The 14748-nt window shown below is 42.7% G+C and overlaps 1 protein-coding gene across 3 annotated transcripts; it reads left to right on the top strand.

Moving 5' to 3' along the window:
- Positions 1-5372: 5372 nt before the first annotated feature.
- Positions 5373-13271, top strand: LOC136535353 (uncharacterized). 3 transcript variants are annotated; one of them, XM_066527640.1, is made up of 9 exons: positions 5373-5564; positions 5968-6075; positions 6151-6288; positions 6876-7184; positions 7891-8257; positions 8513-9990; positions 10074-10159; positions 10512-10730; positions 11504-13271. In XM_066527640.1, the coding sequence occupies exons 1-9, from the start codon at positions 5454-5456 to the stop codon at positions 11709-11711; spliced, it is 3024 nt and encodes a 1007-aa protein (XP_066383737.1). In that variant the 5' UTR covers positions 5373-5453; the 3' UTR covers positions 11712-13271. The 3 variants fall into 3 exon arrangements, with proteins under 3 accessions (XP_066383737.1, XP_066383738.1, XP_066383739.1); XM_066527641.1 differs by having other exon boundaries at positions 5440-5564; positions 6144-6288; XM_066527642.1 differs by lacking the exon at positions 5373-5564 and having other exon boundaries at positions 5597-6075; positions 6144-6288.
- Positions 13272-14748: the final 1477 nt, after the last annotated feature.

The following is a 14748-nucleotide window of genomic DNA, read 5'->3' as shown; positions in this document are numbered from 1 at the left end:
TTCTTTGTGAAATATACTTTCATAATATTCCATTAGTCTCATAATAAGTGCACTTCTATAGTTCAAAATTTGTCCAAAATAAGTGTACCTCTATGTATTAGACAACCAACTCTAGTTGTCTTTTTCACCTTTATCTCTTCTCAAAGTGCAATGGTTACATTTTTAGGGTTATATTTGTAATTTTTCACTAGCACTGGTTTCTTCACCAAAACTCTCTAGAAGTACACTTATTTTGGAACAACAGGAGTATACTTATTTAGAGATATAAATATTGATACTATTTTTAGATCATTAGTCAAACTTAAAAGTAGTTTGACTCCTAACACTACCCTGGATACATATATATATATATATATATACACACACACACACACACACACACACGCATGCAAACTCAGATCTCGTGCAAGAAGAACTTTGTTGTTTATGAAGACAGCTATATAGTAGAACATAACAGAATGTCTGAATTCACGGTAGTAGCGGGCCCAGCGACCGAACGGAGCTCGAGCGAACCTTAAGGCGCTGATCTCTCATGATTAAAAAGACTAGGAGACATCATTTTAGAGCGATAAAAACTTCGTCTCATCTTCGCCTCACCCCGTGCGATTTTTTTTTTCACCGCGACGCTCTGCCCGCCCCGTGCGAAATAGAAGGAAGGTAATCTCCGGAAACGTTAACGTCCACCCAACAGAACGACGTCCTGCCTCGATCGAAGTCCGCCCGGCGCAATAGATGGAAGGAGATTGCATGCATGACCAACAAGGAAATAACCAACGTTGATTACCACTCCGGCGCAATAGATGAAAGGAGATTACACCCGTGTGGGGAGCAATTGCATGCAGGACCAAAGAAGGACGTCATTTGTTGCCTGTAGGGCGTCATTTGTTGCTGGCGTGCCCATTCGTCTTCTCACACGGTTGATCGGAACTCGGAAGATGCCGTGGCAGAAGGAGTTCGGAGATCCAAACCTACGCATGCTCGCCGTAGCCGCTGTGCACGCCGTCGCCCAACGCAGGCTAGTCGCCACCGTGCACGCCGTCGCCCAACGCAGGCTCGTCGCCGCCACGCACGCTGTCACCCAACGCAGGCTCCCTGCAGCCGCCGCGTACGTCGTTGCCCAACGCAGGCTCACCACAGCCGCCGCGCACACAGACGCCCAACGCACGTCGCCGGCAGCACTGCATACTTCCAAGTTTTTTCCTCCCACTTACTGTTCATGATCCGACAACTTCAGCTTTGATCCCGCAATCTGAATCGTGCGGCCTTGGTCCTGCAATCGTTGAACGCATGAAGGTTTCATAGTCTCATACTCAATTTTGTTTTAGACCGAAAGCTTCTCTATTTCAGGTCTCTGTCAATCTGAGTAAGATGTTCACCTGGGTTGTTCATCTTCTGAAGTTCTCTCTACTTTGTTGTCTTTTACTGGTCTTCAATCAATTGTTTTTAACACATCTCACACCGTCGTTTATTAGTTGTTTTAAAATTTCTGATTTCTAAATTACGACCACCCAATTGCACATCGTTACAGTACAAAAAATAATGATCAGATAATTAATAAGAGTATACATTCCATTGTGTGGATCACTTCTCACAATTTGGGTTTTGGGTTTTGAGATTTCACTCCTACTGCACAAATGGTTACAATGAGATAATAAACATTCAAAACTTTTTATTAGTGTTGTGCACAAATGGTTACATATGCTTATTAAATAACGAAGACCATTTTAAGAAGAGGTCCGATGGCAGTGTCTACATAGAGATGTGTTTTGTCTCTGAAGTATTGATGAGGGATGACAAAATAATATATGAGTACCGCAGAATTCCAGTTTTTTTTCGTCCCACTTACTGTTCATGATCCGACAACGTTGATCCAATCCACTGCCATCACCGTGGAGTCACCTTCCAACAACCGCTGCTGTAGAGACTACTCCATTTAAGTGGAGATATGAACTACATCGTCGCCATAGTGGTCCTCTACACCATGGCTGGACTGAAGGGACGCCCTTGCGGGCTGCGGCTACGTTGTTGCTGCAGAGGACACCTTCACCGTCTTGCTCAGGGTGCGGCCGACGGCCTCTATACAAGGTACGTACGCCTCCCAAATCTTGCATGGCCAATCCTCATTCCCAACATTCCTTGCTAGCTAATGTGTCTTCTTTGTAACTTCATGAACTGTAATTCAATGCTGGATGCTCCCATCTGATCCATTTCAAAACCTGAAAATATTCAGAATGTAGTATTTTAAGAACTAGACTAAAGGATCTTATTTAGAGCACGGTATTAATTAAAACCTAACAATGTTTAACCCCATTTATTTATAACCAGGCTCAGCTAATCTGCATGTATTTTCATAACTTTTTCGAACTGAAGACTGAATTCAGTATGAATTCTTTTTAGAGGTGCCTAAGTCATCACATATGTGGCTGAACGAAATCTGACAATGGCTTCACATAGCTTCAGAGTTCAAAGGTGCCTAAGTCATCACATACTCTTAGTAGTGATCAGGCCAACCATATCCAATACTTTTGTAGACTGTGACACTATTATTTTTTTTGTGGCTAAAGATATTTGAGAACAATCAGACTGAGAATTATATGCACTAAAAAATTAGATCTAAGGATGTGGACTAATATATGTAAATTAACATGTAGTAGAAACCAAATAACTCTTATATCTTCAGAGATACGATTCTTACCTAATAAAGCTTGGCAACTATTTTGGTTGTTTAGAGTGGGAAAATAGTTAGCAGCCATTCAGTTTCAACATTGGTCTGGGTTCAGTGATCAAAGGTAATCATGCCACATATCATCAGTTCATGTAGAGAACTAATAACTTTGCCTTTTAGTTATCTTCACGTGCATACTTAATTTGTGATTCAGCAAGGGTTCCATTACCTGACCATTCAGATTGGTTCCAGTCCTGCATGTTATATTTGTCGCTTAAACCTGTACTTTTGATGTTATTTATAAATGGAGCATGAGCTTTACTTATCATGATGTTTTATTTCTGGTAGAGCTCCAAATTTGCGTTGTTTGTTTTATATTCTCTTTTAGCCATGGTTGTAAATTGTCGATCATGTTTTTCTTGACGAATTAGCTCAGATGAAGCCTAGAGCATTTTAGATTTTCCCAAAAGTGAGCAGTCATTGTTCAGGGCCAGTCCAGTTTCATGTTGCATGCCAAAACTTCGCAGGCCTGCAAAATCATGGTCTACTAGCCAAATAAACCATTCCCAGTACTGTTGTGCTAATTGTTGGTTTCATTTTTTTCAAAGCGTCCTTTATATCTAGGAATAATAATGTCTGCTTCGTTTTGTTTTGCTTTGTTATGCAGGGAGGACACTAGCTACAAGCACAAGATGAGCCTCCGAGGGCTATCCGAGGAAGGTTCTAGGCTGCTCCTGTGTTGTAGTCAAGGTGACTATAAGTTTCCAACTGAATTTAGAGTGAGTTGTTTTTCTTTCAATTTTAAACCTAATTGTTTGGTACTTTATCTCAAGTGACTATCAGTTTACTACTGATTTTGGAGGGAGTTGTTTGTGCTAACTTGGTTTAGCCATCGTCTGCGCCGGTCGCCAGCGATCGAGCGCCGAGCCGCCGAGCAGCAGTAGAGAAGCAGGAGGTACGTCTCGTCATCCATATCGAACTGCTGTTAATAATAAGCCAATCAGGAGTTTCCCTGCTCTGCTGTGACCTTAGACTGTCTAGCAAGAGGTATTACTGTATTACACATTGCTGGCGATCAGTGATTGGTCTACGCTACAATTCAAGTTTATTTTCCCTCGCATTATCGTTTTTTTAACAATACAACACGTATGAGGGCATTATTTATTCCTGTTGCAACGCATGGAAAGGTCTATACACTATACGTCATGTTCACTTGGCTAATAAGTCATGGCTGAAAGTACTGTTAGCTGATTTGTTATGAGAGAAAAATACTATTCGTTCGCTCAAAAAGTACGGATTATAAGCCAAACGAACATGACGATAGTTTATGAGCCTGCGACGCCGCGCTCTCCTTAACCGTGTTAATTTTACGAACTTTACTTTTTAGATTAAATGTTACTTTAACGTCGATATTTAATTTCACAGGATTTTTAGTATAAAACTTTAGTCTCGTAGCTACACATAGTCACGTTGCCTAGTAAAATCACATAGTTTTAAGCCTGCAGCATAGTGTGACGCGACAAGTATCTCAAGCGCGTGCGGTCGTTGGAGCTTGGGCGGGCATCCAGGGTCGCTGGGCCCTAGGTCCGCCACTGATTTCACAACCAAGTGAGCACGTTGTCGAGAGCACCTTGTCCATCCAGTGGCGGACCCAGATCTGACACGAGGGTAGTCCTGATAAAAAATTTCATGTGTAATACTATAAAATCCAAACAAAAAATTCGGTAAACATAGCTATAAATTAACCAAATTACGATAATACATTTAAAATGTTCAAAACTTACATAAATACTCCCTCCATACTGGTAAAGAAAGTCGTTTAGGATATGATTTAGCATACCCAGGAGTGATTAATTAAGGGGTATTTTTCCCTGTTTTCCCTTATTAAATAAGGTTGCGGGTATTGCCTATCCAATAAACTTTCGTAGCTGAACTAGTAAGCGTGTTGCAGCCCGAGGCACGAGGTCTCCGGTTCGATCCCTCTCGGGCGCGTTATTTTTTTGAAGAGCTCGTGGATTTGCGGTGTCTTCGGCCTAGACTGAGACGAGAGTGACCGTGGATCAGTTTTTGAAAAGTAGTAATAGAATTTTAGGCCAAATTTGTGGTAGTCCTGGGCCTACCCATGCTACCTGCTGGGTCCGCCACTGTGTCCATCACCTTGAGTAAAAGGACTCCAGCTCCACTGATAGATAGGTATTTATGGAGCTAAAAGCCAAAAAAAAAAGGCTTCTGCATTAGTGAAGTGGATCGTGTCAAAACTTTTCGAAGATGCTCCCATATGCCTAGTAGTGCTATTTCATCTTTTTTCTTACTATATATAGTTTTGACATGATTTTTTGATGGCATATTATTCTATTTCTCTTTCTTTTTTACCACCTGGATTTTAGAGGACCTCTCTATTTACATGATGGAGAAATTAACCTGGAGAGTGTTGGAAGCAGTTATCCACGTTCCCATTAGGCCACTATATATAAATTAAATTAAACAAATATAAATATTCTCAAAATATTACATTTTCTATTATCCAATACTTATGAGCTTACGAAATCGTGTGGTTCCAATATTCCACTGGACCAACGCTGGCCCAGTATAGTTCATATTAGTTTTTTGGTCCGTCGACGAAAGAAATGCTTGAGTAGTTTCGTTTTGGCGCGCCAAGCCGCCCAACTTGCGCGCGCTCGCTCGGAGAGAGAGAGAGAGAGAGAGAGAGAGAGAGAGAGTGTCCACCCTTCCGGCCCTCCGCCCACCCCCGCTGCGGCCCTCGTGCTCGGCGGCGAGAAGGCGAAGGATGGCAGCGGCGGAGGACGCGGAGGGCGACCGCGTGATAGAGATCGTGTCAGCGGGGGCGCTCTACCACCGCGGCGGCGACTGGGAGCGCAAATACTGGAGCTGCTCAAGGGTAAAACTGCCAAACTAGGGCATAGGGTTTCGCCTTCTCGTTCAAATCCCCTTTGCCTCACCCGACTTGTTGCTCGTTCGCCTCTCTCTCCCGGTATGCGGATTCTCTCGCGGGCGCCCGTGCTGGGGATTAATAGTTATTGGGCGTCCATTTGGGGAATCTAGGCTAAAGTGCTGCAGCTTAGTCTGGGGATTCGAGCAGGAGCCAAGAACTAGGATGCGCATTCGCAATTTTGAAACTGAACCGTAGCTCTGCAGTAATTCCAGCTATATGCTCACGCTTTACTTTCATAGAATGCCATTACAGATAGTATGGTACATACTGCATAGTGCACAGTGATGCCATTTTTATTTTGGTAGTTTATCCATGCTTAGCTAATTCGGGATGTGTAATTTATTCTAAGGGCAAGGACCGGTACCCTTACCCGGTGGGTTACCATGCTGTCCGCCATTTCACCGGAATATCCTATGCCATGGAAATCCAACAGGGGCCCAAGGGTCCAATATTCCTGGTGAGGAATCTTCCACACCAACTTGGCTCGGATGTTTATAGAAATAGATGATGTGCTGATAAGCTCAGTCTGCAGGTTACATCCACCGAAGGAGACTCAGCGACAGGGCAGACCCCTGATATCGCTTGGAAGAACTTCCAGAAAAAGACTGGGGCTAAAGTGAAGAACTGGCAGAGGACAAAGAGCTTCCCTCAAAAGATTGATGGTGCTGAGGCATGTTTCACACCTCTAGCTGCTTCACAACTTCACATTCCATCAAAATAGTCAAAGTCAAGGTTCTTTTTTTTATGCCCACTGCCAAGATGGCATACTGTAGTTGGTAATTAAACTAGTTACTGAACATTTTACACCGCATCAAAATGGAGGCGCTATGTTATTCTTCTATTTTTGGGGTGACTTATAAGGCTTAAATAAGAGGGAGACTAATCTACTAATGGTTGCTGTGGTTGTAAGTCTAACCCTGACTCCTCCACAGCAGTTAAGTATGTATCCCCAAGCGTAAGAGCAGTTGCTTTTTGCTCACCGAAGGAAAGGGAGGGGGCATGCACACATAATGATCGAAACTTTCATTCAGGCAATCGAGAACAAAAACTCAGGAGCCCTGGCACATACACTAATTGTATCACAGGAATCCAAATATTTTATTCCTGTAGGAAACGGAAATGTGATCAATAAGAAGCAGTAGCTTGACTATTTTCTTGAATAGAAGTTGAACACGGGTAACTACACTCTGTTAACATTGTGTACTATAACCAAATTATAATCATGTTTAGTTTTGCTCTTGTCCTACTCCTATGCAGCTTTTTGGGTTCAAAAATGCATCTATTCAGAGATTGCTTCGTGAGCTTATAGTAGATTCAACTGGAGCAGTTGAACTTAACCTGCCTTGTGAAGTCGCTTCGGAGGCTGGTGCACATTTAGTTCATAATAAAGATGCATCTGATGTTTCTGAGGCTGAAGATCTATCCGTTTGCTTAGGCATGGAAAGTGGAACTCCTAAAAGAAGTATAGAGCCCAGCCAGGTGGAAAATACCTTGATAGTCCACTGCCCGGACATGTTAACTTCAGTTGATAAGTGCAATGTATCCACACATAAAAATACAAACGAAGTAAGCTGAGCTCTTCTTTCTTTAAACCCCCGCTTCCCCTTGAAGTGTAGTTGGTGTTTAATCATGGATATGTCTCGCAATGGTTTTGTCAGTCAACTAGAAATAAGTTACATCATGGCTTATCTGGCCTGTTCGTAATTATCATCTAATTTTTGAATCTTGTGTGCTCTAGTGGACTTCCTTTCACTTGTTTAATGCTAAATTGTTCATGTGAGACAACGTGGGTACTTCTTTGTAGCTTCAGTAATCAGGGATTGTGCTATAAAATTCCATAGATTTTTTTTTTTAAATAATGCACAATATTGCTTTGCTTTATTTTCTTCATTAGTTACATAGCCTTGTTTACTGACTGCACCTCCGGCATTGTTTAATGAAGTTGTCGCCTCAGCTTAAGATTGTCTACAAACGTGGGCAATATACTTCACCACCTTTTGGCGAGAACACACTCCTTTTTATTGCCTGCATATTTCTTTTCACAAATAACATGGCTGTGTACAAAATTTTCTTGTTATCACTGTTAAAAAAATTATTAATCTGTACCACAGTCAGGATGTTAAACAAATTAGTGCAAGTTCTTAAAGTTCAGTTGTGAGCTGGTTAATCATCATCATGTGTGTAACTCGTGGATTGTAGTGCCACACTGTTACTTCTGTGTTGGGCCATTATTTGATAATGAATTAATGATTTCTGTTTTTAAATGTTCAAGGGAGATACTGTAGGTAGAGCACTTTTGCAAGATGACTCTGATTCAAGATGTGCCCTTCCATTGCTGGAAGAAGTCCCTAACAATGCACAATCCACTTCTCTTGATGATAATTTGGGAGAGCCTTCCCTAGTTTCATCTCAACAAGTTGGTTTATCTTCTGGTTCTTATTCGAGCCCTGAAAAGTCTAATATAGAATTAGCTGAGAAGGAAGTAGCAAAGTCTATGATGTCTATTTTGCTTCCCCAAGCTATTCCCCTTCTCATGAAAACTTACAAAGGGAAGAAATCCAAGCATAAAAATAAAGAAACCTCTACTGTTTCGGCGAAAACAGTTTCAGCTTACAATCCATCTGATAGTTGCTGCCAAGGTAACTAATTTTAGTTTTCTTGTTGAAATATATCTTTGTTTGAGGACTTGTTATTGTGGAAATATATCTTTCATGGAAAATTTGATTAATTAGAGTAGTTAAAATGGTATTCCTTTTTCTTTTGATAAGGGTAACTTTCTATAGCCAAGCAAGAAGGCTACAGAAAACATAGTTTGGACTTTTGTAACTCCTGACTGATGATCCTTTTCTTCTGTAAGTTAGCTACGGCTCTGAATAATTCCTTGTTTTGAACAGGTGTAACTGTACCAACAATTATGGGTGAAGGTACAAATGAAAATAGTTCTGGAATGTGTGACCATGCGGGATCTCATCATGACATGGTTAAAAATGGCTTTGCCAATGATGACTGCAGAAATGATGACTCAGTGGTTAAATTAGATGAGATGAGTGGTTATGTTGTTGCAGATAGTTTTGAGGATGATGCACAAATTTTGGGTGACAATACGAAGAAATCAATAGGTAATCATCATCATTATCCTGAGGATGTGTGCTCTAGGGGACCTAATGAGAAGTTGAAGTTGCTAAATGGCAAAAGTGAAGTTTTTGAGTATCAGGCGAGTGTACATAATGGCAAAAATGCACCTGATGTGGTATATAATCATGAAAATGGACAATATATTTTGTCTGATTCGCTCGTTGCTTGTCTAGAGGATGAGTTCGGTGGGGAAGATAGTTCCAACCCTGCAAACTACAACCAGTTTATTGGCGATGTTAAACAATCTGAGCAGCAATTTAAGGAGCTTACAAATGTTATAAAAAACGACTCATCAGTTTCGGTGGATGTTTCATACCACAAGAACACTGGTAATGGATCAATTGATGTTTGTGCACAAGCTTTTGTTAGACATGGTTCAGCAGTTTCGAGGAATGAGGAGTGTTTAGCAAATATCTTGCCTGCTCCAGTTCATTCTAATGCACATAATGATGTTGTAAAGTGGGGTAAGCGTTATGTGAGTTCAACTTTGATTTTGCCACCTGTGAGTGAGGCAAAATCATCTTTGTTGGTCATGCGAGATGAACAACATCATACTGAAGTGCCAGCAATTGATCAGAAGGAAAATTGGTTCCATAGTGTAAGCTATAAATGTACAAAATCTGATGACAATACTAGTTTTCATTCTGAGAATGTTGAGTTTGTTGACAAACATGTTGCTTTTGAGTCATCAGACAAAGGCATGCATTCTAGTGATGGGTCACAAAGAGTAAGCACCACTAAAGGTTGTCCTGTTGGTGACAGAGTTAAAGCAGATAAAGGAAATTCGCTTGGCAAAGTGGAAGAATGTCAAATTGGATGTAAAAATGGTAATAAGAACACGATGCTATCTGTATGTGGGGAAGGCAATGTTTGTGAACACATATCTCCAAAGGGTGAAAATGATGTTTTTCATCACCAACCAGATAATGCCCTTTCTATGACCAATAGTACACATGGTTTAGTATCTGCATACAGAAGAACACAAGCAAGAAGGTCAGATCATCACCTAGAGCTGGTGGGATGCTACCTGCACCCATTGCCTGTCTTGTCTGTCATGTTAAATGCTAAAAATCATAACAGCTTCTATATTTATGTATTGTGTGGCCTTTTGGAGAGCTGCCAAAGATTCCTTTATGTTTACACTATCACTCCTAAAGACCAGAAAGATGCGCCACCATGTTTTGTTGGTTACACTCCCCTTGTACTACCCACCTTGGACCATTCTTCAACAGGAAATGTAAGAGTTTTCTGTGAGCACAGTTTTTCCCCCCCGGGTGATGCAACATTGCACTAAATTCCTTGCACTTCTGTTCTTTTCAGTTTCCGTTTGGAAGATCTGGTTTGCATTTTACACCTGATGGCCAGTTTCTGGTCCTCCTGAGCAGCATCAGAATACCTTCTTGCAGGTTGTAATCATAATCCCTTAGTGACATGCCGGAAAATGTTGTATATACTTCCTCGGTCCACAAAAGGACGCAATTCTCACTTTTCGAGAAGTCAAATGATTTGAAGTTTGACTAAAGTTATATAAAAGAGTACAAACATTTATTATATAAGATAAGTACCATTAATTTAATTATGAAATATATTTTCATAGTAAACCTAGTTGAAGACATAATAAATATTAATACTTTAAACTATAAACTTGGTCAAAGTTAATTAATCTAGTTTGACTTGCACAAATCCTGTAGTTGCATCCTTTTGTGGACGGAGGGAGTATACCTTATGCTGGTGCTGATTAAATATTCTTATTGACAGGATACAAAACATTGATTGCTTGTGCTCGGTGTGCAACTTGGGCCGATGCGAAGATAATTCTTTAAAAATTGTATCTGTTAACTTGGGTTATGTTTCACTTGTAACCAATTTGATGCCTTATGGGACAGTGTCGTGCATTCTGGTATTTGAACCAAATTACATTGTAGCTACTGAAGATAGCAGAAACTTGCATATCTGGGAAATGGTCGATGGGTGGAGGTACATATTTTCTGTAGTATCAACATTATATGTGTCCCTTTCCATCTCATGTTTTAATACCTCTTTTTTTAAATTACAATTTTACTATGTGCAAAGTACAATATTCTAGTAATCATCTACTTTTCATGTTAAAAGGTTGGATTGAATGGTTGTGCTCTATTGGAAATATTATAGCAATCTATTTATATGTTTGAAATGAAGAAAATTAGAATACATTCCCTGTGCAATAGAAATCAGAACCTTACATTAGCCAAGACTTCGGACACACCACTCACTTGATGCACTCAAATTTGTCAATAAATCATGTCTTATGAAAAAGTATTGGTATTAAATAAAAGATAAGAGTTTCTAATGATCTGTTGGGTTCATGGTTTTAAATTGCGGGCTATGACATTTAGCGGTAGCCTCCTTTGGAAGCTATAAAAGCTATAGCAGGATATATCGAAAGCTATTTCATTTAGAGTGCAAATTGAAGAAGTCTGGGAAAAAACAGTTCTGCTCTGAGTACCTATTTGGTTGTCTTGTGGATGTCCTAGTCTTTCTAATGAACACATGCTAAGCACATTGTTTAACGTTTTTCAAGTGTCTCAGTATTTCTGTGATGCATTAATCATGCACCATGTGTCCATGTCCATGGTTGTACTTCCTTTTGCTTTGGCATTACCATCATGATTTTGAATCATATTTACTGCAGGAGTTCCCCTTAAACTTGATTTAGATATCCATACTAACTCTTGATGGGTGTAATCTATTCCTTTTTTTTGTGTTCACAGTGAGATATCTGAGCAGTATGTGATTCCTAGTTTGGGTAACATGGGTCCTGTACTGGAGCTTCGAAGGATGCCAAAAAGCACATCTCTCATTATTGGCCATGATGGCGAAGGTGGCTTTTGTTTGTGGTATGCTCTAGTATCTCAGTTTTGTCACTTGTGTATTGTGCAGTGCCAAAGGGAATTATTGCAGTCACTGTTGATGTGGTAGTTATCTTTGTTAGGGATTTGGTCAGTGCATCTCGAATGCTTCATGCCAGTTATATCCAAATGCTTGTCATATAAATTACAATGTGGTGGGGAGAGAATACAAGAAATGATCTGAGCCCTCTCTCATGCAAGATGTCTTCCCGTGTCAATTTGGCATAGAATTTTCTAGAATTAGTGTTGCAGCACACAGAAGAGTCCTATCTTAAGTTTGTTCAGGCCCAATATCTAGAAGGTTCATAGATTAAGTCAAATATAATGTCCTCTGTTTAAGTCCAATGATGGGGTGCATGGAGGTGTTGTCATTAATACGCATATAAGTGGGGTCAATCACTCTATCTACCATCATAGAGACAGCTTCAGTTACAATGGTCTGGGACATCTCTCCATCATTTAAGGATGGCAACGGGGCGGGTTCGGATCGGGTGGAGTCTCTGGGCACCCAAAACCGAAACCCGAACTGAAAACCCGAATCCGCCCCGAACACCAATTTGGGCGGAAATCCATCCCCGAAACCGAAGCCCGCGGATCCTCGAAACCCAACGGATTATCAAAAACCCGAAACATTGAGCCGAGAATCCGTGAGGATGTGCTGGCCGCCTGGCCCAATGCGATGAGCCGCTGCCTGGGGAGCACCACGCCGCCGCCGCCTGTGCGTCTGCGGCTGGGGCTTTGGGGGCGCCGCGCGGCCCTCGCCGCCGCCTGCGGGCCTGCGGCTGGGGCCTGGGGGGGGCGCCGCGCGGCCCGTGCCGCCGCTTGCGGGAAGCGTGGGGTGGCACCTGCTCCGGCTGGGCGCGCCGGCCCTTGCTCCTCTGCTTGCTGTGACTGGGCACTGGGCGTGAACGCGAGGGCCTGAGGACGAGCCGCAAGTGCTGGCCTGAGGACCGAGAGAGAGAGAAGCAGAGAGGTGCGTGGTTGGGTGCGGCGTGCGGCGCTGGGTGGGTGCGAGCCAAGTTTTTCTAGGCGCTAGGCGAAATCTAGGCGATGACCCCTAGCCTAGCGACTAGTCCAGCCTAGGCTAGCCTAGGCGATGCTAGGCGTTTTGCCAATTTAGTATAATATATAATATATATAGCATAATATATATATTTATATAGCAGAAATCATGAATAATTTAGATAGACATACCTTAGGTCCTGTAGGCTGTAGCAATCAACCAATCTGAGTTTCAGAACATGCAATCAGATTTCAGAACAAGCAATCAGATATAATGATATATACATGCAGTACTACAGCAATTCACAGATTCATACTTCAGATTTCAGAAACAGAGGAGAGGAGAGCAGCAGGGAAACAGAGCAGAGCAGTTCAAGGGAGCAGAGCAGAGCAGGGGAGGACATACCTTCGGCTTCGGGCGTCGGCCTTAGGGGTTGGGGCTCCGCCTGAGGGAGATGACCGCCGGGGAGGGTATTGGGCGGCGGGGAGTTGGCTGGCGGGGAGGCCCTTCGAGGCTTCGATGCGGGGAGGAGGACGAGCTGGGCGGAGACCGGGGAGGAGTGGAGGAGGACGAGGTCGGAACGGACTGGCGGGCGGGGAGGAGCGTCGGCGCCGGCGGAAGCTGCTTCCCGGCGGGAGAGGAGCGTCGCCTGGCAGCGGGAATAGCGTCGCGCGGTGCTTCGGTACCCATACGCGGCCTTATCCGTCGCGCCTCGCGTGGCAATTTCCCCCCGGCGCCAACCCTTTCCCCGCGCGCTGCGCTCGTCGGCCGCCGCGTAATATTTTGCGCGCGCTGGGAAACCCGGGCCGACTCGAGTCGATTCCGCGCCGCCTAGGGCTTCTGGGCGCCGCCGAGTCGCGCGGAGGCGCCGCCTAGCGCCGCCTAGGCGCTCCCGTCGACTTGAGGGGCGACTACCCCCCCTAGTCCCAGGCGCGGGCCGTAGCCTAGCGACTAGGCGCGTCGTAGTCGTCGACTTTCAAAACTTGGGGTGCGAGAGAGGGCTGAGGGATCTTATATACCTAGGGTTGCTAGTTGGGCTACTAGTGGGCTGAATCTTACGGGGCCCGATGGAGCTTTGTGGGTGGAATTAAAGATCCGCACCAAAACCGCAGCATTTCGGGTATCCGAACCCGAAAAAACCGTGGGAAAAAATCAGGCCCTGAAACCGAAACCCGCGGATATCCGCCCTGAACCCGATCCGCTGCCATCCTTACCATCATTCCCACCCATCCGATCATTAAAAGAAATGGAAATGTCTTTTTCTGTTCTGTTTCTTAAATGGATGGATTTGCTTGCATTGTATTTCAATTTCTTTTTGGCAGTGCTTGGTAAAGAAATGCGAAAGTGGAGTAGAAGAGATTTTGCTGCATTCATGTGGCACAGAAGCTAGTTTGGAGTAGAAGAAATTAGGGATGTTATTCTTTGTTTTGTCACTGTTCGCATATCATTTACAGAAACTGGATGAGCAAGAAAATGGTGACACTAAAAGTTACTCCCTCCATTCTAAATTATAAGTCGTTCTTCGTTCTGGGAACGACTTATAATTTAGAATGGAGGGAGTAATTAACAACAGCAATTTTTACTAAAATTGTGCCTTTTTTTTTGCTCTGAGATGCTAAAGGCTAAAATATTCATAGCTCGGTCCCATATATGTTATCATGTAAACAGTTTTGAGACCAGTTATATTATGTCTGAAATTCCGAGTCAATACACAAGTAAGTTGATCAAATGGGAGAATATAGTATATGCTTCAGAAATATAAGATATGCTTCATAAATGGGAGGAACTAGCAACATATTAACGAATAGATCAGAACATACTTATTATGTGTGTGGTTCCAGCAGCAATGCAAGAACTAGCTAGACGATTACTATAACCTGCATCTAGTTAGCTGTGTATTTTTAGGGATTCATTGTTGAAGGAAAAAAATGTTAGTGGTCAAGTTGTCCATGTATCATGTATATAGAGATAGATATGTGATGTATTATGTATATGGAGAATAGAGATGAGATGCAAACGGGTCTGCAGGCTGCAGCCTAGTGGTTGTAGTGAATTAGTAGCACCCAGCAGGCCTGGGTTCGACTCCCCACGGGCTAGGTTAAAA

This window comes from Miscanthus floridulus, unplaced genomic scaffold (genome assembly GCF_019320115.1).
Source record: "Miscanthus floridulus cultivar M001 unplaced genomic scaffold, ASM1932011v1 os_2703, whole genome shotgun sequence".
NCBI classification, from domain to species: domain Eukaryota; kingdom Viridiplantae; phylum Streptophyta; class Magnoliopsida; order Poales; family Poaceae; genus Miscanthus; species Miscanthus floridulus.
The sequence above is the reverse complement of the archived record's forward strand: the minus strand, read 5'-3'. Positions and strand labels throughout refer to the sequence as shown.